Source organism: Cyclopterus lumpus, chromosome 12 (assembly GCF_009769545.1).
Source record: "Cyclopterus lumpus isolate fCycLum1 chromosome 12, fCycLum1.pri, whole genome shotgun sequence".
NCBI classification, from domain to species: domain Eukaryota; kingdom Metazoa; phylum Chordata; class Actinopteri; order Perciformes; family Cyclopteridae; genus Cyclopterus; species Cyclopterus lumpus.
Window position 1 is genome coordinate 6662337 of NC_046977.1, and position 27990 is coordinate 6690326.

Sequence of the window (27990 nt, forward strand, 5' to 3'; positions counted from 1 at the left end):
ATGGTAAGGCCGGGTGCGCTCGTTGAGTGTTGATGCGATGCTTGCAGCGCGGCTGCCTGGAGGGCGGAGTGATGCATATTGATCAGAAGGGAAGGTTAATGAAGTCCACTAGCGAGGCCTCGGTGGGAAACAAAAAAAAAAAAAAGAAATAAAAAAAAACAACATAAACCCCATCTTGACACATTCACCACAGCGGATGTTGTTTTACAACAACTAGTAGCACTTTTATTATGGCGTTAGTCTTGACCTGATACATGTTGTCCATCTGTCTCCATCTCCATCCATGCAGGCATCCTGCGAAAGGCTTAAATATAGAGCTTAACACATCACATAATAGGCTCATATCCAGGTTGCTTCTCTTTGTTATTTAATATTCTTACTTGTTTAGAATATGCACCATTTCTGTTAGCCATATCTACATATTCTCACTAGTTTTATAAGTGAATAAACACTAGCGAGAGGGCACGTTATGCATTTTTTATTAGAAATGCAGGGTTGGTGCAAATGGATGATGCTCTTCAAAACACAGGGCTTACATGAGCCTCATACTGTAGGCCGACATGCAGAGTTTGTCTCTCCTCCCCCTCACATGTCAGCTGCGTACCTTGTGCATTATGCAGAGCACCGCCACTTCACCAGGGATGTGGGACCAGCCTCAGATCCATCACAATTAAGCAGATTCTCAGACAAACAGTCTCAATGTATGGCGATTTATTCATTAATGTCGCTATTTTTTTTCTCTGCAGTCGCGGTGTTGATGATAACTAAGTAAGTGTTTGTGGGACATATTTTGAAGGGAAGTGATTTCTGGAGGCTTTGTCGTTAAAACTGAACTCATAATGCCGAGGGGATGGGATGTTATTTACCCAAGATGTGGGTTAAATGATGTGCAGGACACATTGGAGTAGAAGAGATGCACCCACAGAGGAAGGTGAATTCTTTAAATTAGTTGTGGGCATTCTCTTGCAGCCTTGTCCATTATGCTGATGGCACAGAGAGGTGTCAGGAGCTCACCCCTGTTATATTGTGAGCACAAACAAAATGCTTCTGTTATTCGGCTTGTATTTTTTTTACAAATTTCACATTCCTCCACGTACTTGTTTGGTGGTTCGCCCACAGTCATGCACTAATTGCTGGTGTTTTTGCCCGTGCCGTCAGTGAGTCAGTGAAGGTTTTAAAGGAGTCACAACAAACTCTCCACGTACACAGGATGCAAAAGAGAGAGATTTTAGCGCTGTGACCTTGGGTGCTGAATAATTCAGGAGCAGGCTTCCATGCTTTGGGAGAGTGCTGCAGGGAACACGCTTAACAATTAAACAAAGCTTCTTCTTTTTTTTTAAACGAGTGTTTCTGCAGCGCCTGAAGGGAGTGATATAATAGATAAATAAGGTTCAACTTAACTTCTTCCTCATCACCAGCGTGTGGCAAATCATGTGGCTCGATTAGTTCTTCAGTATTTCTGCTTAATTGCCGAAGTAGCTTCAGTTCATAAATCTGTATTATTTGAGGTAGTACAGCGACTGCAGGTCTACACAAAATTATATTCACTGATATTGAGTTTTAGGTAGGCTGATTGTTTATCCAATGGAACATCATCAATGGAAATAGCCAACAGCAGACTAATGTTATCTTGCAACAGATGATGCTTGCGTTTTAATTCCATTTCGTTTTGCAGACTTAGGAGCATCGTTGTACTAATCCTTTGTTACGTAACCAAACAAGGCAGTAACGCATGAATATGAGATCACGGTGGGATTGTAGGCACGATTAACCAGCAACGGATTAATTATTCTATTAATTATCAATTCATCCGCCCATTATTTCCTTGATTACTTGATCATTTGTTTGGTCTGTTCATATCATATATTAGTGGTCATGCCCAACAGATTTGATTTGTGCAACAAACAATCCAAAACCCCAAATACAATATGTGTTAAACAGATAAAAGCAGCAAATCCTCCCAAATAGGAAGCTGATGTTTAAAAAAATACTTTAACATTTAATTGAGTATTAGAATAGTTGCCAATTTATCTATGGCAATCAACTTATTGGTTCAGCTCTAAAAGGAATTGGGGTTTTTTAATGGGAAAATGAAAAGAAATCCATGTATTGAAAACGTATAGAAGCAATTGTGTCAACTAGAGTGATGAAGATAAACACAATAGAAATAAATGGTCTCTACAGGATTTGAATATATTCTGGTCTTGTGGCACGAAAGCATTCATAATGGCATGCAAAACCAATGAAAAATAATGCCACCAAAGTATTCAGAAGAGAGAAGCATGACCACACAATTACAAAAAAGACAGCAGGTTTGGAGGTTTACAGGCTGAATGTAAGAAGTTCAGGACTTTCTCGCAATTCAAAGAACAATTCTTGCTGACCACCATTTACTGAAATGTCCTCATCTGTGTTTTGAGAGCCATTCTGCCACGTTTCTCTTGATTATATAGAAGGTCAAAGCATTAATTTCAGGGGGATGGATTACTGAGGAGTGCTGGTAGTCTATCATTACCCAATGACCCTGGCTGGGTATTGTTCATGTGTATTACCGGGGTCTTAATAATCCATCCCTCCAGGTAGTAATGGTCTGAATAACCAAACAAGGAGGGAAAATAGAAATTAGACAATTTGGTTTAGAAAGAGATTGTATGAGAAAAATGAATGTGTTTTACCGTTGAGGAGTCAAATCGCCTTTATGAAGGAATAATATCATCTTAAAGATGACTGCATGTGTTTACATGAGCAGGAGTGTGTGTCTCTTCATCACTGATGGAGTGGGTGGTTCATGTAAGTAAGCTAACATTAATATGTTGAACAAAAGAAACAGTCAGTTATATGTTTTCATGCAATTTGGTTTTATTTACCTCACCTGGTGCCCATAAAATGTGCTTCTTAATGCTTTTTATGATCATAACTGTTGAATATTACGACTGCAATGGACACATAATGTTTTCCATGTGTTAACCACATTTACATTTAAACCGAAAGCCTCGGTGACACGGCAGTCTTATTCTTATCAATACAATTACATTCTCGCTGCATGAACGTCGATTCCCCGGCCTTCACTGTTGCTCACCAACAGAGACAAACAGGAAAGGAAATGTGCCTGCAGAGTGAGATGCACAGTTATATAATTGGATTTTGATCTGACAAAGTATGCACTTTTATATTTACTTTTGCAGAAAGCTGAGTGCGAGACTTTAAGCCTCTGTTAGATTCAATCCCAATCCCCTTGCAGCACATCTGTAAAGAGACTTAAGAGTCACTAAGGTCCGGACATTGTAACAACTCACAGGATTTTAGAGAGGGCATTACTTCCAGACTAAATACAATGAAAACCTGGTGTTGGCAGCTAAAGCTACAGGCTAAATGTATAAATCCAGTTTGTTTTTTGGATGCATGAGTGATTTGTACTGTAAGCGAGTGCAAGGTGTGGTAAACTCTGTTAAGGGAATATACCTTTGTAGCAGTGATCTATTTAAAAAAAAAAAACAGTATCTACTGTAACCATGGCATCAGGATAGCTCTATTATCATATCAAATACAATATTTCTATCACGTTGTGTGTTATAGATATCCAGGTGGTTTCAATAACTTGCTCCAGTCTTCTGGGTTCTGTAAGAACAGCTGTAAAGATGAATGCACCTGCACCTGCCAAAGCTGTACATGTTACTACCATGCTGGCGCGTCAGAAAATTGCAGCATAAGCAGTTTTTCAGCCAACACGCCTGTTGTTTACCTCAAGTGAATCGGAGGATGTGAGTGAGACGACAGACGAGAGCACACAGACAAAGAGGATAAGTGTGTTTCATCCGTAAAGGAACGAATCAATACGATGCCAGTGAACATTCAGGTTCTCTCTGCCCGAAGCTGAGACGGGGAGAGTCGGTGCCGTCTTGTTTTCCTGGCTGTATCTGCAGTTTGAAGTGCCTCCCTTCCCCTCCCCTGAGCCCAAATGTGAGGCCGTACTGCGTTTGGCTCGGGCTCGCACAGTGAAGGCAACGCAAGGCTGCATACTGCAGGAGAGGCTTGCTGAACCAAGCACTCACAATGAAGCTCCGAGGGAGGGGGAGGGGAGACGGTTGCAGTGAGGCTGGGAGCCTGGGAGCAGGAATGGTGGGAGCGAGGGAGGGACAAAAGAGGGGCAGGAAAAGGGGAGCACGCAGGCTCTCGCCAGAGTTGAGGATTGAGGGAAGAAGTAAGACATGGACGGGGGACGTTGTCGCAAAATGTGAATAAGCCTGAGTGCGTGACGGAGTGGAAGAAGAGTGGTGAGAGGAGAGGAAACAAAGATGGACACGACGGGAAACAATAACACTGGTGTTACAGGCACGCTGTGTTTTATCAGTAGCCCTCTGGTGCTACAGCAGTCAATCAACATCTTTAATGCAGACATAAAACATATATAACTCTAAATCCCATGTGATTTAAACCATGACACGTCTTCCTGTATATATACGACACTGAGCCAGGAACAGTCTGTGAAACGCGTACTGCCAGCAGAGTGGATGACAGTGAATGCACCACATTGTTGTTTATTCATACTGGATATTTTGTATATAACACTGTTGCCACACACGATTCATGATTTCATCAAACTATGTAAAAAGTTAAGATTTTCTTTAAGCTTTTACAGACTTCACAACCAATGTATATGGAATTAACTTCAAACATACCTTTCAATCAAGAGACATCTTCAGTAGTTATTGGCATGACGCGTCCCTTGGCTGCCCTTCTCAAAGTAATGAAATGGACTCATGTCACACGGGAAATATCTCATATCCTGTCCTTCCATAATAGGGTCTATAGGTCTTTAACTTCTCCGAGAAAAGAAAATGAGATGAGTGGGCCCATAAGCTGAAAACCCCCTCACTGTTCATGTCAGATATTATAGATTGATTGGATAATAAACGTTAGTATTAAAGTACAACCCATTTAATATGTGTTATTTGTGTCTGATCTGATATGATTGTGTCATAGTGTGTCTGCTGGTGTTTTTGTTAGCACATGAAATAGTAACATCTTTAAATGAGTGGGTTGCATTTTATTGAAGGGTCTGTTGCTTCTGATGTGGTTGATCGACATTATGAAACCTTTCTGAATATAGAAAGTAAATATTAACACGGCGTTATGGCCAACATCTTCTATCAAGATATAGCTAATTTCATATCTCGATAACAATGACTAGTAGTAATAAGAAAAAAGTCTACATGAAATAACCACATAGAGCCTTTTTGTATACTCCTGTGTGAATTCAATACTTGAGTATTTTCTCATCGGCAGAATTCTTATCAATTCATCTTATCTAATAACATTTTGTGTTATCATGCCATTGAATAATTGGCCATTCCTAACTGGTAGTGATGTGTAATGTAATATTTCCATTCAAGGGATGGAGATAGGGAGAGTTGTCCTTCTAACGTTTTCTCTTTCATCACCAACAAACATGTTTTTACTGCAAACATTTTAATCAACACATAAGGTGTAACTATTAACATTAATGTTTGCTCCAGTCTATGCAGGCACAATAGACCCATACTAGACTTCAAGTCAAAATGTCTGCTGTGAAAAGGGGTTGTAGTCTCTGCCACAACTAAATGAAATGCAACCAAAGTAATGTTATTAGTTTCACTTGTGTTCGACAAGATAAAATTGCCCGGTGTCTAATTACAAGCATGTTCACCTTTACCCTCTCTTGATAATGATAATTTCTGACTTGGCGTAAGGAACAACAACATTGTCACCATACCCCTAATAACATGGCTGCAAGGCCACTATTGCTCCTGGTTACTAACTAAATAAACAAAATCCAAGACAATAATAGAATCAACTCAGCTAAGTAAATAGGATATTTAAGCTATTTAGTAACACAACAAAAGTAGCTCATCTGGTGTAAAAAGACATTGGGGAAGCTATTGCATTGGCTCATAACAGTTTGATTGGATCCCATCATCCCATTTTCTAACAGTAGTGTCTCTCAATCCCGGTCCTTCAGCCGTCCAATCAGAGGCTGATATCCACCTCGGTTGCCAGGCGTGCGCAGTAAAATCAGGAGAAACAGAGAACTAAACGCATGCTAGGATTAAAAGCTCCTGCTGCACGACGGGACCCAGTATGTGCAGTGATCATTGGTTTTCCTGAGGCATTGTTGTGAGGGCGGATGTAACAGAATGTCCAGGACCTAAATACCAAAGGACCAGTCACAACTGCAGAGCACACACACCCACATGCACACGTACACCAGCACAATTCAGCATCAGCAATGATGCCATGCACCGCTGGAGATTAATGGTCTGCTGTATCAGTAATGTGCATTAGACCGTTCAAGATAATTAAAAAAAAAAAAAAAAACTCCTCTCTCGTCTTTTTCTGATTCAATTTGGAGTTGGGTTTTCTTATCAGTGTAACAGACCCGGCCTTTTGTAATCGTGAGATACATTTGTGTCTGATCATGTTTGTGAGAGACGATGACTGTGCATTGCTATGGGACAGGCTTTACGTTGTCAACAGTCAATTCCAGAAGAAAAGGAATACCAGCACGAGACTGAAATATATAATCTATACTGCAAAGATTTCAACACCTCTGTATGTCCCACAGATCACTGTTGCTTTCTGAACTCTGATGCAACACTGAGCAACACTCCAGAGCATGAATACAAGAGGTACAACGTTTATGGAAAGGTTATTGAGTACCAGCGAGGTGGTAAATCTAGTTTTTATCAAAATGTACAGGGTTGAAACTTTGGCTGTGCTTTGGTAAATTAAAAGGAAAACATTTTAACAAAACAATACAAAAAAATAAAATAAAAACAGCTCCAAAACAACAAACAATGTAGTATCTGGTGCAGTTTGGTAAATCCACAGCCACAGTGTTCATTAACTGTAAGTGTTACATTCATTTCCCGTTAATGTCCGTCTTACCCCCCTGATACTGATCCTCACCATCAAACTCAGTCTTTGACAATCCTCCACAGTCTTAACGGCAGAAATACAGAAGTCCACTTGTGCAGCTGAAATGTGGTTAAAAACACAACAAACCATACATGACTGGATATTTAGGTTGTTTTTATGATGAAATATGATTAATTATAATCCTTTTTTTTCAACTCGCTCATAGAAAAGGGTAATTCAGCCTCTCAATCACTTAGCATTGGCTTGTACTGATGAGTAGTATTGCAGTCAGAATGATATATGGGATATTTAGATATTTAAGGAATGGCGCTGAGTGTAGTGTTAGCTGCAAGCAGAGCAGACCCAGAGGAGACTTAGATTTATATACTCAAAGCTCATTACTCGACATAATTGGTTTGGTTAGCTCACAATATATCACTGTTTTACAGTGATTTATTATGAAATAAAGAGAGAATCTCCACAATATCCGGCGTTAGTGTCTGAATGTAGCTTTAACTAGCAAGCTATGTACGTTCAGCCTCATAGCATCTTCAGGGATGATCTGAGTGGTGTTTGAAGTATTACAACAAACATGTTGGCCATGTGAGAGGTTTATTATGTTATGTACCGGTCCACAGATGTCATAGACGTAGCTAGCTAGGTGGTGGGGCGTTTTCAGTGTTGACCAGTTAGATTAATAACAAATATTGTGCTGGTGGCGGCCGAGATGTTTGTCATGTCAAACACACACAGCTGTGATGGGAAATTACAATAGAGGATGGAGGGATTTAACCTGATGTGTGTGCGCACAAAAATCATATCTATAAGCCCTCTTTTCTCATAACTGTACCCTTCTGTATTATTTATCTCTTGTGTTTCATTCGTTCCTTTTCTCCTTATTTCAGTCGGTGTCTGATTGTTCTAGTTCTTCTGATAATACAAAAATGCAGCAATGTCAGCCATCACTGTACTTTGAGACTGCAATAGTAGAAAGTAAAAGGTCTGGCTAAATAGGCCAAACCAGAAATCTCACGCCTTTATGTCCCACATCTCTTTTTTAATGCCTCCCTTTGGATTTAGCAGAGACAAGCAGAGCCGTGACATTATTAGAGGACTGGTGGAGCTAAGTGATACATCTGTGTTCAGAAAGTCCTAAATTCACCTCCTCACAGCAAAATTGCAACGCCACGTCCTTTCAACTGCTACTCTAGATTTTGGGAACATTATTCGCTGTTTTACGACCACATGACCACTCTCGCTAGGCCAGCAAAAAATGTTCATGATTATCGGCCCATCGGGGGCTTCATTGCCTGGAAAACGCCTGAAGCAGAGTAACTGCGGGTGATAGCTGCAGGTTATGTTGCTGCTGTCGTTCAGAGCTTCCTTTCCTCTTTGTTCCTTGCAATCTTTATTTTAACTGATCAGCCAACAAAAAAGCTCCACAAAAATGTGAAAATCGACATTTAAACCAAATCGACCCATTAGCTGCTCCTTCACAGTTAAAGCCTCCCAGCTTTGCAAAACCTTATGGCACTACTTTATATAAATGAAATGCCTGATGGTACATTATTTTTCAACGGCTTCTTGTGTGATAGCGGTATTAGATGTAACCCTGTGAAACTGCATGTGGATACAATGTCAAAGAGGATGATGGAATAAATCAGTGTTTTTTTGGTAGATTGTTGATATTTCTATATGTATGTGCACCGCAAATATGGGGTTGCACAATTCACAAGTCACAGATTTCCTTACTTTGAATAATCCATAGACACGCAGGACATTTATTCTTTCAAAGGGATACAGCTTTCAGTTCTTTAAAGGTGTAGCTCAACATTCTTTTAAATAAGCTTCTGAGAAGACCACTCTTATGTCTGTATGCTAAATGCGGAGGTACAGCCAGCAGTTGGTTAGCTTAGCTTAGCATTAAGACAGTAACAAGAAAACAAAGAGAAAGAATATGGAGAGTAATGACACGTTGACATGATGATATGACATCAGGCATATATTGCAGATAAAGGGGAGTACTTGTTTGGCAGTCATCCACAAACATTACCATATTGTTTTTCACCCCTCAAGGTCTTTTTTTTCACGTCACAACGGCATCTTGAAACACAGAGATCAAGGTCAAGGTAGCCGTGCTATATTGTATTATATTGTACTCTGATGAAGAATTGATTATATTGGTCTATTCTAGTGGAATGGGCAATGGCGACATGTTGGGTTTCTCACTTTTTATTGAGAATGATGAGAACAGAGTAGAGAGAACACAGCAGCAAATGTCCTCTCACACCAGGAAAGATGGAAGTACAGGAACCCAAACAGCTGTTTCCATCATCGTGCACATGTTAACTGCTTTACGCTATATTATATGTAGTGTTGCAAGTGATTCAGGTTAAATCCAGATGTAGATGAATGTGCCACTACTCTGTAGAGTTAATATGTGTATACATATTTATATCGGTGAAAAATTTCAGCTCACATATAGTGAGTTCCTGTTACTGACGTCCACGTGACCCTTGACTCTGGCTCTCCTCTGTTTGTGTCTTGCAGGTATTTATGAGCAGACATTTCTTATATAACTGCAGCCAACCAATCCTGGATGTGAAGATAGCCTTTTGTCAGGTGTGTGTTCCTTACAGGTAAAAAAGGTACCGTACGCATTCACTTCCATTTTCCCCCTTCATTGACCTACTATATGTTGTGATATTGTTGTGTTTCTCTGTGTCAAAAGTGAGATCACTCAATAACAGTTTGAGTCCAACATTAGCAACATTTATTTAAGAATAAAGTATAACACGGTTAACGTGGAGCTGAATATGGTTTCCACTTGTGATTAGGAGCTCCGGTGTAAATATATATTTTCAGTGTGTCTAGCATTTAGTTGGTAATAAATCTCATCCACAAACACTGAGATCCTAACTAAAGACAGAACGCCTAATTGCTCGTCTCCTATTGCGTTGTGACAGTGCACAAACAAAACCCCCGTGGAGATGTGATTTCATAAGCGCTGCAGTCTGTAGCTCAAGTTTGCTACAGGCTTATTCCCCGTTAGCTCAAATTATTGAGGCGCTTTGCATGTGTTAGCTAGATGTGTGTTAGCTACTATAGCTGGCTGTACAGTAAAGGCTGCCGTCCACTCATAGCTTCTAATGACTTGCCAGCCACGGTGAATCTAAATGTATTACACCACATGTATTAATTTGTCATGGCATCTGTGGGAAGTGTTTCAAACTCGTGCCCTTCAGCTTTCTTTGGTGTTTGAGCTGTGTTGTAATCACCCTGTCTGTAATTAGCTGGTATTGTTGCTGTAATCATAGCCTGATTTTTATTGTGTGCACTTTGATAAAAGAATAGTGTCATTTGTCCAGTGAATACAGTGAAGACGTGAGCGGCAGAGATTACATTTCTGTGTAAACGCAACTGTACCGTCTGTCATATCCTGTTTATGCCTCTCCTGTTTTACCTGTTATCCCCCGACACACACTTTGCTAATGTAGCTTTTTTATTCACGGTTGATGATTTTAAAAAACAACAACTTGATAACATAAAATGTACAAATGTACCTTTTACTGTTATTGTGTAAATTGATTGGTGTTTTTACTACTTGCCAGGTAAGTAAACACACATGCATTTTCTTCAGCATCACTAACATAATCTCTCTCTGTTGCTTTTGCTTCATGCAGGGATTTGGAAAACAAGTGGATGTGTCATATATCGCCAAACATTACAACATGAGTAAAAGCAAAGTGGACAACCAGTTCTACAGTGTGGAAGTGGGAGACTCCACTTTCACCGTTTTAAAACGTTACCAGAATTTAAAGCCCATTGGCTCTGGAGCTCAGGGAATTGTCTGGTAAGTGCACAACAGTGCGTCTCTTTTATGTACGTATCACGCATTTTTTTTAATTTTTATGTAATATTTAATGCATGATTATCTTATTTAGCTGTCAATTGTTTAAGTAATTGTCTTGTAGTTTATTGCTGTGGGAGATTATTAAGGGAGGTCTGCTTATTGTTTTTTTTTACCGTTTGGTCAGTGAAGGGCTGCGAAAGATAATTTTTGTGTTATAAAGTTTATATGATTCATTTGGCAATCAGAAAGTCATGTTTTCAGTTCTCCTGAGAACCTGATGCCTCCATTATGCCTGCCAATCATAACATCTAAAAGACAAGCATGCAGCCATGTGACTCATCTTTGAAGAAATGTTGTGATGTGCAAAGTAAAAGAAAATGAATCGGCTCAACGTAAAGCTTCTGAATTTATTTAATTTGTTATACTTTGGACTTTAATCCTGTATTTGCAAATCATTATTAATAATAAAAATAAAAAAAGCATAATTTATGTTTTTATGATAAAGATGATCAGGAATATTTTAGATTGTGATCAGGCACACAAAATTTTATTCTAAACTATGTCAACATCTTCAATGACTACTGTAAATATACTTGTGATTACCATGGTTAATAAAAAAGAAGTAGTAATGTGTTTGTATCAACCAAAAATAATTCAGGAAAATTACATCAATCCGGTGGTAAAATAATCAAAATAATCTTTTCATGTGTCGATCGTTTTGATGAATATTAATTGCAACTGATTGACTGATCAGATGGACCTTTTTGAAGCAGAGCAGCCGACTGAGAAGCGCACCTGTTTCTTCTCATGAACTGATAAATGGACTTGTGATATTTATTTGACGGTCAAATTTTTAAGGCTAGAGGGGTAAATAATAAATAAGACAACATAATAAATAAATTCCAGCAAAGAAAGTGTCAACAAATATCAGCAGTTTTACTAGAAAATCCCCCCAAAATAAAGAAAACTTATTATCCCAATCACTATATTTAATAAAGGAATCAGGATAAGCATTGTGGCATGATTTAATCATAAATCTGTGGTGCAGGTTTGTTTTTGATATTTGGATTCACCGTCGGCTCATATCCTCTCCAGTGCTGAGCTGATGACTTACTGTATCCGTTGTTATAGAATATGGATATGTGGACCATAAGGGCATAACAGGATGGGCACTTACGTGAATCCTTAATCCGGATTGCAGAGAGAGAGAGAGCTCATATGAATTGTAATTCATCTCACGCCTGCTCTGTCAGAATGCAGCGGTGCCGCAGCCAAGGCTTCACTTAAAGGAATGCATCTTACAGTCTTTGTTAAATGACCAAACAGATATATAAGTCATATTTATGGTAATGCAGTGTCACTGTGGTGATATAGCTGTCTCAGAACCTTCCTGGGAGGCAGGTTGACATATTTTCTATCTACGTTTCTTATAGGGTGTTTAAATGATCACTGGCACTCAACACTCCAAACCCCTCTTGCCCTCCATTCGCCCTCTTTCATTGTCCTTCCTTTGCTTCCCATGGCCTGAGCCCTTCTTTCCTTCCGCTCCAAAGCAATTGTGTGCATTTGCAAAGGAGGCTGTAACTGCGAATGCTGGGATTGTGCCCATTTGAGGGATATTGTAAAGATGGACGGCAGGGAGACAGTGCACATCTAATCGAAAGTGCTCTGCTGTGTGCTGCTTGGCTTTGCCTATATACAGCTGTCATCTGGTGATGGTATTACCACGATCAAACCACATGGAAACCCCAAAGACTGATGGAATATTCTACCGATTATAGAGATCAAATGGGACACACTATGGAAAGAGTCTCATTTAAATGTTAACCAGCACATCCAGAACATACCATGAGACCGTGACGTATATTTATGTCGGAGGAATTATTGTGACATAATGTGATGATAATAATTATTAGAGTGATGTGCTTACTGTGCATTATTATCAGCATAATCCCCAATTGGATGACAATTGGGGATTGGGGATTAATCTGTCCCATTGAGATACAATATCTCTTCTGCCAGGGAATCCTGGCCAAGATGTGCAGCAAGTAAAAAGTTTGCAAAGAAATACAAAAAAATAGACACAAAACCTACAGGCTAAAATAGCTACAAACACAACCGATTTTAAAAATAATATTTAACGATGCACACGGCATCGTCATGGAGGCCTTTTCTCGTCTAGGTGCTGCTTTGCTTTTCATGGGAAACAAACATAAATCTACACACAAGAAGAGGCAAAATCCCAAAGGATCTCAGAGGTTGGGTTTGTGTTCAGTCCACATGTGTGTGTGTGTGTGTGTGTGTGTGTGTGTGTGTGTGTGTGTGTGTGTGTGTGTAATGACCTGTACAATGGGTTGAGCCACTATGTGGATAAAATAAAACAGGAACTTATAACTAACACTATCCCCTCTATTTCACTGTATTACACTATTTATTGTTGTTTATAATACAGCAACATCAATGATGTTTATTACATTTCAATCAAGTATAATCATATCAATGGATATTGCGTACTAATGATTAGAAATGGGAGGAGTCAGCATTTATAGGCTGTAGCGTCTGGATGTGGAATTTAAAGAATAGTTTGCTTTCTTGCTGGAAGATAGATAAGGAGATCAATGTCGCCTACATGTCTGCACATTAATATGAAGCCACCGCCAGGAGCCATATCATTTTAAGAGAGGGTAAAGATTTCAAGTTAAGTTCACCTTGCAGTCTGTAGGGAATCCATCTACACTTTTAAAGACAGTGCCAGAGTTATACAAGCGCTCACAACAGCTTGTATAGAAATCACAATGTACATACAAGCAGGGAGTTACCCAACACATTATCAACAGCGAGTACAGTGAGTGTGCATTCTGCCTGTTCTTATGCGATCAGACACTTCTTGCCCTGTAAAGGCTGAGAACATGATGAAGAGGGAACACTTGTATCACTCGCCCAGCTCAGACTCACTCTGCCAATGTTGTCGCCCACAAACAACACAATCTGTTCACATCTCTGCCCTTCTGACTTGTGCGCTCGGTCAGGATGGGCTTTCAGAAGCGTCTTAGGAGGGATGAAGGCTTTAAGTAGTTTAGCTGGTCATGACATCATCTTTCACTCAGCCAGAATAGTGATGACAGGCTCAAATCCCTATCGGATCAATGCTTTTATGAAGGCTCCACTGTTTCCATGGTCACACTATCCCTAGCCTGCAGTCTCCGGAGACATGACGAACCACAGTTGTATCTCATCCAGCCATCCGCAAACCCACACATGCAGCATTGAAACTCAATTCGTAGCATCTTTTAGGGAGAATTCATCAGAAAGGCCGCAGTCTAAGATATAGCTGAGAAATACAGCTTGTCTAGGTACTGCTGTGCTTTTCATAGCAAACAAAAGGATCTCAGACGTTGGGTTTGTGTTTAGTCCACAGATAACTCACAGATAACACCACTCATAACTAACACTATCCCCTTTATTTCACTGCATTACACTATGTATTGTTGTTTACAATACAGCAACATCAATTATGTGTATTACATTTAATCAAGTAAAATCATAATAACGGATATTTCGTAATAATGATTAGAAATGGGAGAAGCCTGCATTTATCGTAGGCTGTGGCATCTGGATGTGAAATAGTTCAACAGTCTGGGAGGCTTGTTTTTTTTTCGCTGAAAGTTAGATGAGGAGATCAATGCCGCCTTCATGTCTGCGCATGAATATGAAGCTACTGTCTTAGCTTAGCACAAATACTGAAAACAGAGCAAAACAGCTAGCCCGGCTGTGTCTAAATGTAAATACATCTGCTTTCAAGCTATATGATCTCCTGAAGTATAACAATTACAATTAGTGGTTTTATGAAAATGATTACGAATACTACTCTGTTATCTTACCATTAAATATAAAGTTGCTGACGCTAAGTGTAGCTGCGAGCAGCTAACCCGACTCAAAAAGGTCACGTGACTTCCTGGAGTTGCATTCATGGCCGCCATGTGGCTCCTCCCACTGATAGCCTTGTAGTCACGTAATGTAAACACTATAAATAAGTTACTCGTGCTTAAAGTTCTATAAATCCTAATTCATTCCTTTAATCGCTGATACAATACGTATGCTATATTCCTCCCAACAGCCACATTTGATTTGATTTTCAATGTTTCTTTGCTGAAAAAGTTTAAAGATAAAACCAAAGAGTTCAAAACATCATCTATTTTCACGTCTTTGTTTTCTCGAAGATGTGAAAAATAATCATTTAGTTTTTTGTGACCAACGCCATTGAGGGTGGATCGTCACGGCATCTTGCGAAGTGATTCATCCAGCCATAAATAATAAAGGAAAAATTTCTTTTCTTTGTTTTTCCTTCCTGCAGTGCTGGCTACGATGCTGTCCTGGACAGAAATGTGGCCATCAAGAAACTGAGCAGACCCTTCCAGAACCAGACCCATGCCAAGAGAGCATACCGGGAGTTGGTGCTCATGAAATGTGTCAATCACAAAAATGTAAGTGATTCGGCTGAGGAGTTACGGGGAATAGGAAAGAATGCCGGAACAATGAAAATGTGTCCGCTGTCAGAATGAAGCACAGCTTCAAGCCAGACCCCGGTCGGTGTCTATTTTTGGTTCTCAATAAATTCCTTTGCTACAAAACCGAGACAAGTGACTGCGACGTTGTGACTAAATTCGATGCCTCCAGAAATGCACCGAATTGGCAGGAGAGTGAAACAGAGAGCACTTCAAGGCATGAATGTAATCTCCAGTGCCACATGTTTGACCTCTTTTTCCTCTCCTTCACGTTTATCCCCGCTCTTGTGTTCCAACTCCCTTCTGTCTCTGACTCAGCGGCGTTCTTCACCGGGGTCCTTAGAGCACCTCGTATCCCCGTCCGTGACTACCACTTTGTGTATATTTACTGTCACTGCTATGTGTTGATCCTCTCCATGCTCTTCTCTTTTTCAGATTATCAGTTTATTAAATGTCTTCACACAACAGAAATCATTAGAGGACTTCCAGGACGTGTGAGTATTGTATTCTTCGCATAATTACATTTCCGTGAAAAATGTGAATTTAGCTCATGTAACAGGCAAAAAAAAGGCTACTTGTTGTCATTTAAATGATATCATAAATAAAAAGAGGGGGACTGATTTAACTATGTATTATGTGAGCGTAACTCCTTCGCACCTGCAGTTGTGGGAACAACACCGCTGGAGTGTAGGCAGTGAAAGTAGCGTAGGCGTAAACCGAGGCAACTGGAGGCATCCTGTTCTCAAACCGAATGATAAATGAGAGTGTGTTCACGTTTATCTCTAAGTAAACAGCGCTGCAGGGGGATTCATGTGTCTTTGTGGCACTTTCTTTCTGCCAGAGATGGACAGTTTATGACTTTTACGGAGCGCTATTATTGTAAATAAGTTTATTATACAGCTCATCCATATATATATATATATATATATATATATATATATATATATATATACATAAAACACGATAAAACACGTGTGAACAACAGGTCTTCTCTGAAATCCCTGAAGTTGTGTGAAGCTGACGGTGATCTTCTTTCCTGTGAACAAGTCTGATCCAGTGCAACACCTAAGGAAAAGTGAGAGGTGCTGGTTGTCTGACTCTCTAGTCTAAGGTATGCACTTACATACTTGACCATTAGTTGGTCCTGGGCATTCTGGGTACCGGGGTAAGTAATCGATCTCCTGACCTTTCGTGATGTTGGTTGTAGCTCTTCATAGATCCCTGTAATCCCTTTCAGCTCTGATCTGATAGGTGGAAGCACGTTGCTCCACCGTTCAATCACAAAAGCTCTTGAATCAGTTGTTGGTGAGCATGCTCTCTTAAGATTTGCTCAATGCTCTTGGAAGGCTCGGCAGTTGTGAATATCCATGATTTCAAACAATTCTTCAAGGGCAACACCGTCAAAATCGGAACGACAAGAATCAAAGATGGGATCGGTATCGTTTGGGTTTTTTCTCTTTCTGGACCGGTTGAGCGATGGAGAGGGCACTGCCTTTAGTGGTCGTTACCTGAAGAAGGTCTCGGTCCTCATCCTCGAACAGCTAGTTCCATGGGAAACACGGATGAGCATAACATACCTGTTCTGTTGCACTGCCAACCTGTCCCAGGCATCAGAAACAGCAGACACAAGTCTGCCCTTGAAGCGAGGGTCCATCAAAGTGGCCTCCTGGAGGAAGTTCTGAATGTCTTCACTCTTTTCTCACAACATGTTCTTAAACTGAAAACAAGGTTCAACAAAACAAGAGTGGCAAAAAAACACTGATCAGCAATGTGGACAGCATGTTAAAGCTGTGAAACTTAGTCAGATGAACAAGGTTGTTGAAGTACGTCCATGTTCATAAGGCAAACATCTGGAAACTTAAAAAGCCTTCACATGAACCTCTGATGGCAGTCGAGTTCCTGTTGGCTAAAATCTTTGCAGCTTAGACAATGTCCATCACCCACACGTTGCTTTCTAGACTTTGTTCATTCCATGTCGAAAATCTAGGTAGTTGTCATAACTGATATATATATATATATATATATATATATATATATATATATATATGTATATATATATATATATATATATATATATATATATATTAACTGTTCTCAGGTACCTAGTGATGGAGCTGATGGATGCCAACCTGTGCCAGGTGATTCAGATGGAGCTTGACCACGAGAGAATGTCCTACCTGCTCTACCAGATGTTGTGTGGTATCAAACATCTGCACTCAGCCGGCATTATTCACAGGGTAGGAAAGCAAAACTCTTGTGTAGCGACTGAATTTGCTTTGGGTTGTGTTTTTTTTTTTTTTGTGGGACAGCAATTTGTAGTCACACATCAGTAGACATTGGCAATCAAAGGCACGGAGGGTTTTGTGACCAACATGTACAGTTTTTTTCACGCCAGTCTTTCCTCCATCTCCAGGACCTCAAACCAAGCAATATAGTGGTGAAGTCAGACTGCACCCTGAAGATCCTGGACTTTGGACTGGCCAGGACCGCAGGCACCAGCTTCATGATGACCCCTTATGTGGTGACTAGATACTACAGAGCCCCAGAGGTTATCCTCGGCATGGGGTACAAAGAGAATGGTGAGAATGCATCATAACTGAGCGTGTTTGAGCTGGCACGGATCAAATGTAGACGTGTGGAGTGATTCTATTGTTGGCTCTCTTTGTCAATGCACTCAGCACGTCTAACATTCACTCTGTCAAACAACTTCAGGAGCCAAGATCTAGCTGTAGTCAACAACTTTTGGAGCAGTTGTGTTACAAAGTCATTTTTAAAATGTTGAAATACACGATAGCAGCAGTATGTCTATGTACCTTTTTTTTTCTTCCTGCGGTAGAACAAACAGCTTGGAGCTTCTTGAAGAAAAATATATACAATATAGTTGTTTGTTTTCATGAGCATTAATGATCAGTAAAAAGTGTTTTCTATTAATGATCTCAATTGACAACAACTTACAAACAAATCTGGTGAAGCTGAAGTTAATTGAAGTGTTGGCGGTATGAGTCACTGATGAGAAGCCCCCAGAACATCATACTTGTGATTGAATGCCAGAATTGAATTCCTCCCACGCAGAAGCCTGTAGTCTCTCTCGGCTTTTGAATTTCCTGCCGCTAGTTAGTCCTCTGCTTCTGCTCCTTTTCTGCTCTCCGCCTGTATCTATTTCATTCAAGTTTACCTCTATGTCGCACGCTCCTCACTACTTAATTCTCCTCCCTCACCGAATGACAGCTAATCACCGTTGCTTCTCCCAGAAAGCTTGATGTGTCTAACACTAACCGTTGCCTTCCTCTCTTTTCTTTTGCTTCCCCCTTTCGTCTTTCTGTCACCTCTGTGCGTGCAGTGGATTTATGGTCGGTGGGGTGCATTATGGGAGAAATGGTGCGCCACAAAATCCTCTTCCCTGGGCGGGACTGTATCCTTGTTATCTGATGGTAACACTATTTTTGTTCACGGGTTTGTGTGTGCTATTATGTAATGCAGAATTAATTTAAAGATCCATAATTCTGACACGAGCAGCCATGTTGGGTTTCAAGTGTCTGACTCAAGATGGATTTTTTGCTGAGAGCGTTTGGAATTAATGTAATAGTAGCTTCAGGCATGTGGTCCATTATTCCTGTAAAGATGTTTAATTCATACGGTAATAACCATAACATAATTTGGTCAATTTTTGTTTTAGTTCCATAATTTTCTATTTCTTAGTTACATTTACGTTGAAGAATATTCTATACCTGGCCCGATGTTCTGTGAGTGTAACTGAGGTGAACTAAACCGCACTCACATCCGGCTGTCTTTATAACACATGTCCTCTTTTAACACTTTTAAATCAACCTGCAATAACATCATACAAGAATCGCTGTACACTCCTGTTCTCAAGTCATTATGTATGAATCTTGAGCTTCATTCAGTCTCATATTTTGGCCATTTAGAGAGTTTCTGTGAGGGCCACCCGGTGGGTTCTCCTGGAATTGCATCTCCGAGACAAATTTGTTCAGATTTGGATAAATAGTCCAACGATGCTCAGTTTGTGCACGTGTCCAAACGTGACGTACATCTTGCCATCTGAGGGTGCCCACACATATGTGAGTCAAGCAGTCATTAAGCATTCAGTCAATTGATAATGAAGGATTTATGTATTCATTTTGAGCTCATGTAGCAGCTTAATTGAACTCACTTGGTGATGTGAGGAAAGTTAACAAATGATGGGGAAGTATTAGGATGACGCAAGGCGGAAATCAGTTACATTGATTTTATTATTTTCCCATGTATTTTCATGGGATTTGTTGATAACAACACACAAATAGAATATCACCTATTTCTTCAAAGTTATGAATGGAAGGCAAGTTGCTTAGATAAGCCGTGTGTGTCTGCAGGTGCTTGTGTGTAATACTGTGGTCTCTCCATCCCTGAACATGCAGTCCCTGAAAGATTAATGCTCTAGAGAAGTAGAAAACACCTGCAATGAGCTCTGCACTATCTCTCTCGCTCTGTCTCTGCTCTCACAACGACCTGCAGTTCTTAGCGCCTCTTAACCCTCCTTCCTTTCTTACTGTAGATCAGTGAACTGTAGTCATGCACCCTTTTGTTAATCGTCTGCTAATACATCAGGTTCTTGACTGGTACCCCATCTAATCTTAAGTTTACTTCATAAACCTTCCGACATGAAGTTATTGACCTGGCTGAAGTTCTCCGCACCTTCCTGAGTGTCTGTCAAATGTTGATATAGAAGAGCAGTCTGTCTGCACGGGTCACGGCACAGTGAGCCTCAGGGTGACGGGGTGTTCGATGCCCATTTAGAACAACAGCGTGTTAAATAAGTGGTTTTGGAGCAAGGATGCTGGAATATTATTTTGGGAGTTTGGCTGTCGCGTTGCATAAACGTAGAAGAGTCATTATACTGGTCAAATGCACAGCTATGAGATGGCATGTAATGCATATTGTCATCTTGACGACGTAGCACGGTATTACCGGTACTTCATTTTATGAATGCATTGCTCGTATTTGTTATTACTTTATGAGGTGCCACGTCTCAGTGAAATGAAAGTTGGCGGGTCTTCAGCTTCTGATATTCTGTGGTGTATTTCAGAGTGATGAATATCGTCATGATTTCAGAGTATGTGAAATATAATTAGTAATGGATGAGAGGGATTTAAATTGAATTTCACACTTTTGATTGGATCGCTCAAAGGTAGAAGAAGTGACTTAGCAAATATAGAACGATGGAGCTGCAGACGCAGGCTTGCACACGCAACCCACTGAGGGTGAAATTATTAAATCAGAGCAGTAATAAAAGAAAACAATTGTAAAGGGACCATAAAGGAAGTGACTCGTGTGACATATTGGGACCCTATTCTTCCCCCCTTGACTCATAGACCTGAGGTCCCGCAGTATAATGTTATTTTTTTACACATTTTTAGCATGTAAACAAATGAGGGATTGAAGATGAGAACTTGCATTTTTATGTACCTATATGTAAGTCATTTAGGAGCTAGAAGAGTGATTTATAATGCAAGTGTGTGTGTGTGTGTGTGTGTGTGTGTGTGTGTGCATGTGCGTTTGACCCCAGTGGACATGTGGTCAGTCGGCTGCATCTTTGGAGAGGTGATAAGAGGGACAGTGCTGTTCCCTGGGACTGACCGTATCCTTCTGACCTTCCGCCCTTCTCTCACTCTGTTCCGCATGTAAACCTAAATATCGGAGAAACCCTGCAGCGTTTTTTCTAGAGGGCGAGTTGCGTTCAGGTGCATGGTGATCGAAGATCTGAATAACTCCAAACACAGTTGGTACTGACATCCCCAGCTGTCTGTGTGAAACCAACAACTTGCTAAAGAGCCACGGAAAAGAACCTTAGTGGATGAGAAAAAAAAAGAGTTGCCTCTCCGAGCAACTTGGAGAGGTGGATCGTGGCCAACGTGCAACGGAGACAAAAAGGAGGTGGAAGTGTGCATCGCTCCAGCAAGATGATGTGACGGGGATCTCTGACACCCTCTGTGAGAACACGGGGAGGGGGGGCATTTACAGTGTGTGGAGGGTTACTTTATATTTAGCTGACGCTTTTATCCAAAGCAACTTACAATCATACACACAGCTACGCTAGGATGGGCTGTGAGCGGGGATCGAACTGCCGATCCTCTGATTGAAAGATAGACGTGCTGCAGTCTTTAGCAACAAGGAGGCAAATCACAAGCAGACACTGCCCACAACCATGCATACACAAAAATACAACCATGCTTACACAAAAATACAACCATGCATACACAAAAATACAACCATGCATACACAAAAATACAACCATGCATAACATAAAAATACAACCATGCATAACATAAAAATACAACCATGCATAACATAAAAATACAACCATGCATACACAAAAATACAACCATGCATACACAAAAATACAACCATGCTTACACAAAAATACAACCATGCATAACATAAAAATACAACCATGCATACACAAAAATACAACCATGCATAACATAAAAATACAACCATGCATACACAAAAATACAACCATGCATACGCAAAAATACAACCATGCATAACATAAAAATTCAACCATGCATACACAAAAATACAACCATGACCCAATGAGTATACAGGAGGTACTTCATCTATTTTAAGCAGATACTAAATGAATGTGTTGATGGAACAAGAGATCACTGGAGATCTATTGGATTCCCAAGAAAATCATAACCCCGACAAAACGGTGTTTTTTTAGTTCATTTAATGATACAAACTATTTTTTTTTTATTTCCCGTGGATGCATGTTTGGTGTTTAGATGGGACTCATCTGTTTAAGATCTGAAATAAGAACTTGGTGAGACTTGGGGGTAATGCTTTTTTTAGCAGTCATGTGCTGATAATGTGTGTAACAGACCCAGTTATTTATTTAAATATGATTTATATAATTTGGTCTCACAACCAATCCATTATCCTCAGTCCAACCTTTTATGAGTAAATCAAAAAGACAACCATGTTTGTCCTGAAGATACAAACAACAATATTATGTGGGAGTAAGAGTCTGACTGGGCATAAAGGATGCTGTACATCCCATGTGTGTGCTTCCCTTAATCCTAACCCACCACACCAGATATCGACCAGTGGAACAAGGTGATTGAGCAGCTGGGCACGCCCCTACCAGAGTTCATGAAGAAGCTTCAGCCCACAGTGAGGAACTACGTCGAGAACCGGCCAAAGTACGCCGGTCTCACCTTTCCCAAGCTCTTCCCCGACTGCCTTTTCCCTGCTGACTCTGAGCACAACAAACTCAAAGGTGAGAACTTTAAGCTGCCATTTTATTAGATTGCAGGTTGACTATTTGAATGTAAGATGTTTGCATGTGCTGTGATGGGATTCTGTAATGTAGAGCGGTGCAGTATTTCAGGGAGGATAGGTAATAACTCATAGGATTTCTTAACGACAGAAGCCCTTACATATAAGGTGTAACAAAATAAATAAATACACTTTATCTTCCATATAGGACGTTAACACATTTACACACACGATAAGCATGTGAGAGATAACATTGTGTTGCGTCTCACACCACGCAGGGGTACTCGGGGAGGCCTAAATCACCACGCCTGCTTTAAATCAGAACAGAAATATGATGTCCGCCCGTTATATTATTTTAATACAGTGGTCCTCAAACCTTTTTTCAGTGATGTACCCCTTGAGAAATCAACCCCTAACCAGCGCAAAATAATTTTTGGTGGAAAAAAACATGTAATACACAGCATTGTGCCATCAGTGTCTGATTTAATATAGAATATATCAAATTCAGTTTATTTATTTATACTTACACGTATATTGTATTGAATATTTTTTATATAACTATTTTTAAAGGATTTTTGAATGGATGCTAATTTTAAATAGATTTTTATTAAATCTCACGTACCCCCTGGAGTGCCTTCACGTACCCCCATTTGAGAACCACTGTTTTAATATATAGTTCTGGAGTGGTCTTGACTGCTTCATAGCAGTTCAAAGTACACACTTTGACAGGGAAGTATGTGAATAAAACGTCCACATTAAATGAATCCCATTCTGTTGCCCTGGGTGAATTAAATCTATTATAATGCGGAGGATTAACCAAGACATCACAATGTTTTCTGTCTCACTTGAGAAGAGACACCTCTCCTCCCGGCAATTTAAAAAGTGGAAATTCCTTCCATTGAGATATCAAAAAAATATGCTTCTTTTTTCTTCTGTTGCCCCTGCTCGCTACATCAAAGCTCCTGTCTGGTAGAATTCCCATGAATCCCTTTTGTATTCTGGCTGAGCGAGAGAGAGAGAGAGAGAGAGAGAGAGAGAGAGAGAGAGAGAGAGAGAGAGAGAGAGAGGAACTGCTGCTGTTTTGTACGTTTTGTAGAATGAGAAAGAGACAAACCGACAGCACTCAAGGATCGAGAGAGGGAAGACGTATGGAATAAGGAAAGGTGGAAGGAGAGCCACAGAGGAGTCGTTTTTCAAATGTTCCCATCCGTTTGTTATTGACGTGCTGTTGCTGAGGAGAACTGCAGCGGTTGCGCCCGGCTCATCTGTCTCTCTGCTCGGTTTCTCCAGCCCTTCGCTGCCGTAGAGCTATTTATAATGGGGTCAGTGTGTGTAGGAGAGAGGTGCTGTGTGGTTTAAGGGTTCTCCATTTCAGTCCAGTCCAAGAAGGCTTGAGCGACTGCGGATGCAAGAAAATACTCTGCATTCTGCATGCCGATGCCGTTATGAAACTACATTTAGAAAGACACCAAGTGACCATCAGGTGATTTATTAGATTCCATACATGACTTTACATTATTATCATCGGCCTGTAACAAGTAGCACCAGTACATTTTGCATTAATTAGAAATAAACAGTAGATATGTGGTATTCATATAGTCAGGATCTTGCTTTTCAGTGAGAGTCCCAGTACACACATACTCTCAGTTTTGCCTTAAATACTCTTTTCCAAAGCCCTCACGCTGTTAAAAGTGTGGGTTTATTTGCTAAACCCCATGAGATTGAGGATTTGTGAGATTCTGGTTGCTGTTGACAAGCTGCAGTTGTTTATTATTCTCTTTAATCCCTGACATTTCTCTCTCTTCTCTCTCTCGCTCTTCCTCCCTTTTAGCAAAAACCCTCATGCTTTTTTCTTCTTCTTCAAACCACAGCTAGCCAGGCCAGAGACCTGCTGTCTAAGATGCTGATCATCGATCCCGCTAAGCGGATATCGGTGGACGAAGCCTTGCAGCACCCCTACATCAACGTGTGGTACGATCCAGCTGAGGTGGAGGCGGTAAGTAGGTCTTTGGCAGAAATATGGATTCCCATCCTCAGCTCAATCCTCTCCTCTCCGTCTTTGATTGATCAGCGACCGGTTCGCGTTGGCGAACAGAACATAATGATTATGATGATTGTTTTTTAATCAAAAGCAATTATAACAATTTAAAACTAATAATGAAGTCTAAACTATACAGTCGGTTCTGGACCAGTGCTAATTGCTGCATCAGTGCATTTATGATTGTGGGTTCACGTCTCACTTTTCCTTTTTCTCTCACTCATGGTTTTAATTTTTATACCTGAACTTGAATCGTTTTTTTCCTGTTCAGCAAAACAACCGTACATTTTTTACGACTCGTAAGATATAGTCAGCTCATTTTGCTGCTATTTGTAAAAGAGCGACTTAGGGCATTGTTCTGTTTTGTAATGTAAGAGTGGTGGCGGTTCTAGTTCAAGTCCAGTTTCATCATCAGTGCCTTATTAGGTGACAGAGAGATTGGAAAAGCCATCTGCAGCTCCATTCCCACTACTTGCAACAATACACTAATGAGTGCATGACCAGCTGATGCATTTTAGCGTTAAACGTCCTGTTGGTTAAAAGTAGCTTTTGTAAAGACGCCACGTGTCACACCTCCATTGTAGTTCATCTTTAGAGGATTTCACGGCTGTGCACTTGTATACGTTGTTTAGCTGTTGACGGTTTTCAACGATGATGTTGTCGATGTGTCTGTGAGTGGCATTTCAACACGTTTTCTGCTCTTTTCCCTTTCTCCAACATGCTGATGAAGGCCAGAGATCTCATCCAAATATCCATGGTAAATAACAACCGCACAACATCAAAGAACAAAATAATCGAATGGGACTTTTGTTCATAAAGAGAGAAGAATAAAGGAGACAACATTTGGTTCAGCGCAGCCAATCATTATCCATGATATCAAAAAAAAGAATGTCAATAAACGTGTTTAGAGAATAGAATACAAACCGCATAGATCTTTATGAGGAAAACCTCCTACTTCTGTCTTGCTTCAGCTGCTGAATGCAGTCACGTAACTGTGCCTGCAAGGTCACGTCAGAGAGGTTTATGGGCGGTCCTGTCGCCGGCGGGGAGATTACGGTGGGGGGCGGGATCACAAGGGTTGACTGACAGCATATGTGATAAAATGACAACCCTTTGGGGTGGAAGGACATCGACCCACCAGATGTCTTCTTATCTCCCGCTTAGTCAGGAGTTCAATGCAGATCGTTCCGTAATATTGTGATAAATGTGACAAACAATGGATTGGTATTCATGTAAATCAACGTTAAAGTGACAATGTAATTGCAGGATGTGTTTCTCATGTTCAGAAATTATTTCCATTCCCATCTTTGAATTCATTTGTCAACATTTCCATTTTGCCACATCTGATGCATCATTATGTCAACCTGTATTTGTATCTGTATGGATACGCCACCTGGAGATGAGAGCCATATAAACCTCACGTGAAAAGAAAACCGTCACTAAGATGTTTTGCACTCTCTCCCGTTTAGCCTCCACCTCAGATCTACGACAAGCAGCTGGATGAAAGAGAACACTCCATTGATGAATGGAAAGGTGAGAATGACTTATTGAATCCACAAAACAGATGCTGTTTATACACTTTATACGTTTCAATAACTTCCTCTCCTTTGCTCCTCGGCAGAACTCATTTACAAAGAGGTGATGAACTTTGAGGAGAGAACGAAGAATGGCGTAGTGAAGGGACAGCCTTCACCTTCAGGTACTCTAAGTGCATAACCCTAATCGCTCTGTAAGTGAATTTAATATAACCTCACTGGAGTTACTTGTAAATAGAGAAACCCATTGTGTTGTTGACCATGCGTCTCTGTCTTTTGCATCTCCTATTTTAAGGTTAAATGTTGTTCAGTGTCTGTGCGTATTTGTTAAATGGTATTATTGTTTGACAGCTAATCAGTAATTGCAAAGATTGCCTCTTAATGTATTTGAATTGCAGATGATGTGTGCACTTGAATGAGTGTGTATGTGTCAATGTATAATATGCCATGATTTAAGCTGTGGGTCCTTTGGGGTCCATCACAGGACATTTCAGTCCCCATCTGCAGCTGACATTTTATACTGTTCTGTTCCAAGCACAATACGTGCTGTTCTCATAGTTTGCCACATGGAGGCAGTGTGGAGTCATGTTAGCATATTGGCCAGGCCATCCAGAAGTCACTGTGAACATAGCTTATTGTTGGGTTAAAACTGGAGGCATTCTCTAATAAAAAAAACAAAAGAAATCTGTTCCATTTGGAGATTAGAAAAGAAATCTGAATATCAACACAATCACACAATACCAAACCATATTAAATATTAACATATTTAATGCTGAGCTATCACCAGCTCAGTGCTACAGTATATGTATACTTGTATTATCTATTATATTATCAACACATTATCTATCCTGGACTACACAGATGAAACGGGAGTTCACTGAGTGCAGAGGGCCCTGGCTGTCCAGTAAGATTGAGAAAGCCTTCAGGCCTTATTAATGGTGACATAACAAAAGTCATAATCTCCCATCACAAGCTTTTAGCAAGAGTGTCTCCCAAGATTAACCTTCATTAATTTTCAAGCTTCATTAATCTTACGCTCAAATGATCTTTATGATTACGATTGTGATTCATGCTGCACCCACATGGTGACTTTTAACAGACATTTCTGATGTGTTTAATGTAAGTAAACTTACAAGTGAAGTGACAGCAGTAATTAACGCCTGCCATTAATCCTGCTTTGTTCTCGGTTTTATTTTGGGTCAGCTGAAGTGCCCACCGGCCTCCATTAAGCAATTACCTCCCACAGGGAACAGACACAAACAGCAGATTTTACGGTTCCCGGGCACTGTGCATGTCCTCTGTAGAAAGAAAGTGTCGGTTTTACACGTATGTTTTCATCCTGTTTAATCATGCTTTATTTATTTGGCAATAGCAGACTGGCCATTTTGTATATTTTAAGAATTCTTTATGGCATCAAAATAAAATAACATTACTTATGCCAGTATAAGATAAAATCCTAACACTACTTGCTGGCGTGTAAAACAAGCGCACCCTTACGGTTAATGAAACGCTGCAGCCTGGGACGATGTTTCCTGTGAAATCCATTGGACCCAAACCTGACTCACCCCTGTGTCATGACACGCTGTGACTCTGATGTCCCGCAGGTGTCCTTCATGTTGTTGATGTGTCAATCTCATTGAACAAACTCTGTGTGTGCACATCTCTTATCGTTGTATTTCATGCGCCTGTCTTTGCCGGGACTCTTTTACGTTGTAACCCCTTGCTGCTGTTGATTCCCTTAGCACAGGTGCAGCCGTGAACAGCAGCGAGAGCCTCCCTCCCTCCTCCTCCATCAACGACATCTCTTCCATGTCCACCGACCAGACCCAGGCCTCAGACACCGACAGCAGCCTGGAGACCTCTGCAGGACCCCTGGGGTGTTGCAGGTGA

General features: G+C 40.5%; 1 protein-coding gene across 7 annotated transcripts; it reads left to right on the top strand.

Moving 5' to 3' along the window:
• On the top strand, positions 1 to 27990 carry mapk10 (mitogen-activated protein kinase 10). Of its 7 annotated transcripts, XM_034546325.1 has the most exons (15): positions 1 to 13; positions 894 to 931; positions 9445 to 9516; positions 10578 to 10747; positions 15102 to 15231; positions 15688 to 15746; positions 17351 to 17489; positions 17666 to 17831; positions 18593 to 18664; positions 22346 to 22528; positions 24399 to 24523; positions 25296 to 25322; positions 26035 to 26098; positions 26187 to 26264; positions 27848 to 27990. In XM_034546325.1, exons 1-15 carry the CDS (start codon positions 1 to 3, stop codon positions 27988 to 27990), a joined length of 1479 nt encoding a protein of 492 aa, XP_034402216.1. The 7 variants fall into 7 exon arrangements, with proteins under 7 accessions (XP_034402216.1, XP_034402217.1, XP_034402218.1 ...); XM_034546326.1 differs by lacking the exons at positions 1 to 13; positions 894 to 931; positions 25296 to 25322 and having other exon boundaries at positions 9451 to 9516; XM_034546327.1 differs by lacking the exons at positions 1 to 13; positions 894 to 931; positions 18593 to 18664; positions 25296 to 25322 and adding an exon at positions 20816 to 20887 and having other exon boundaries at positions 9451 to 9516.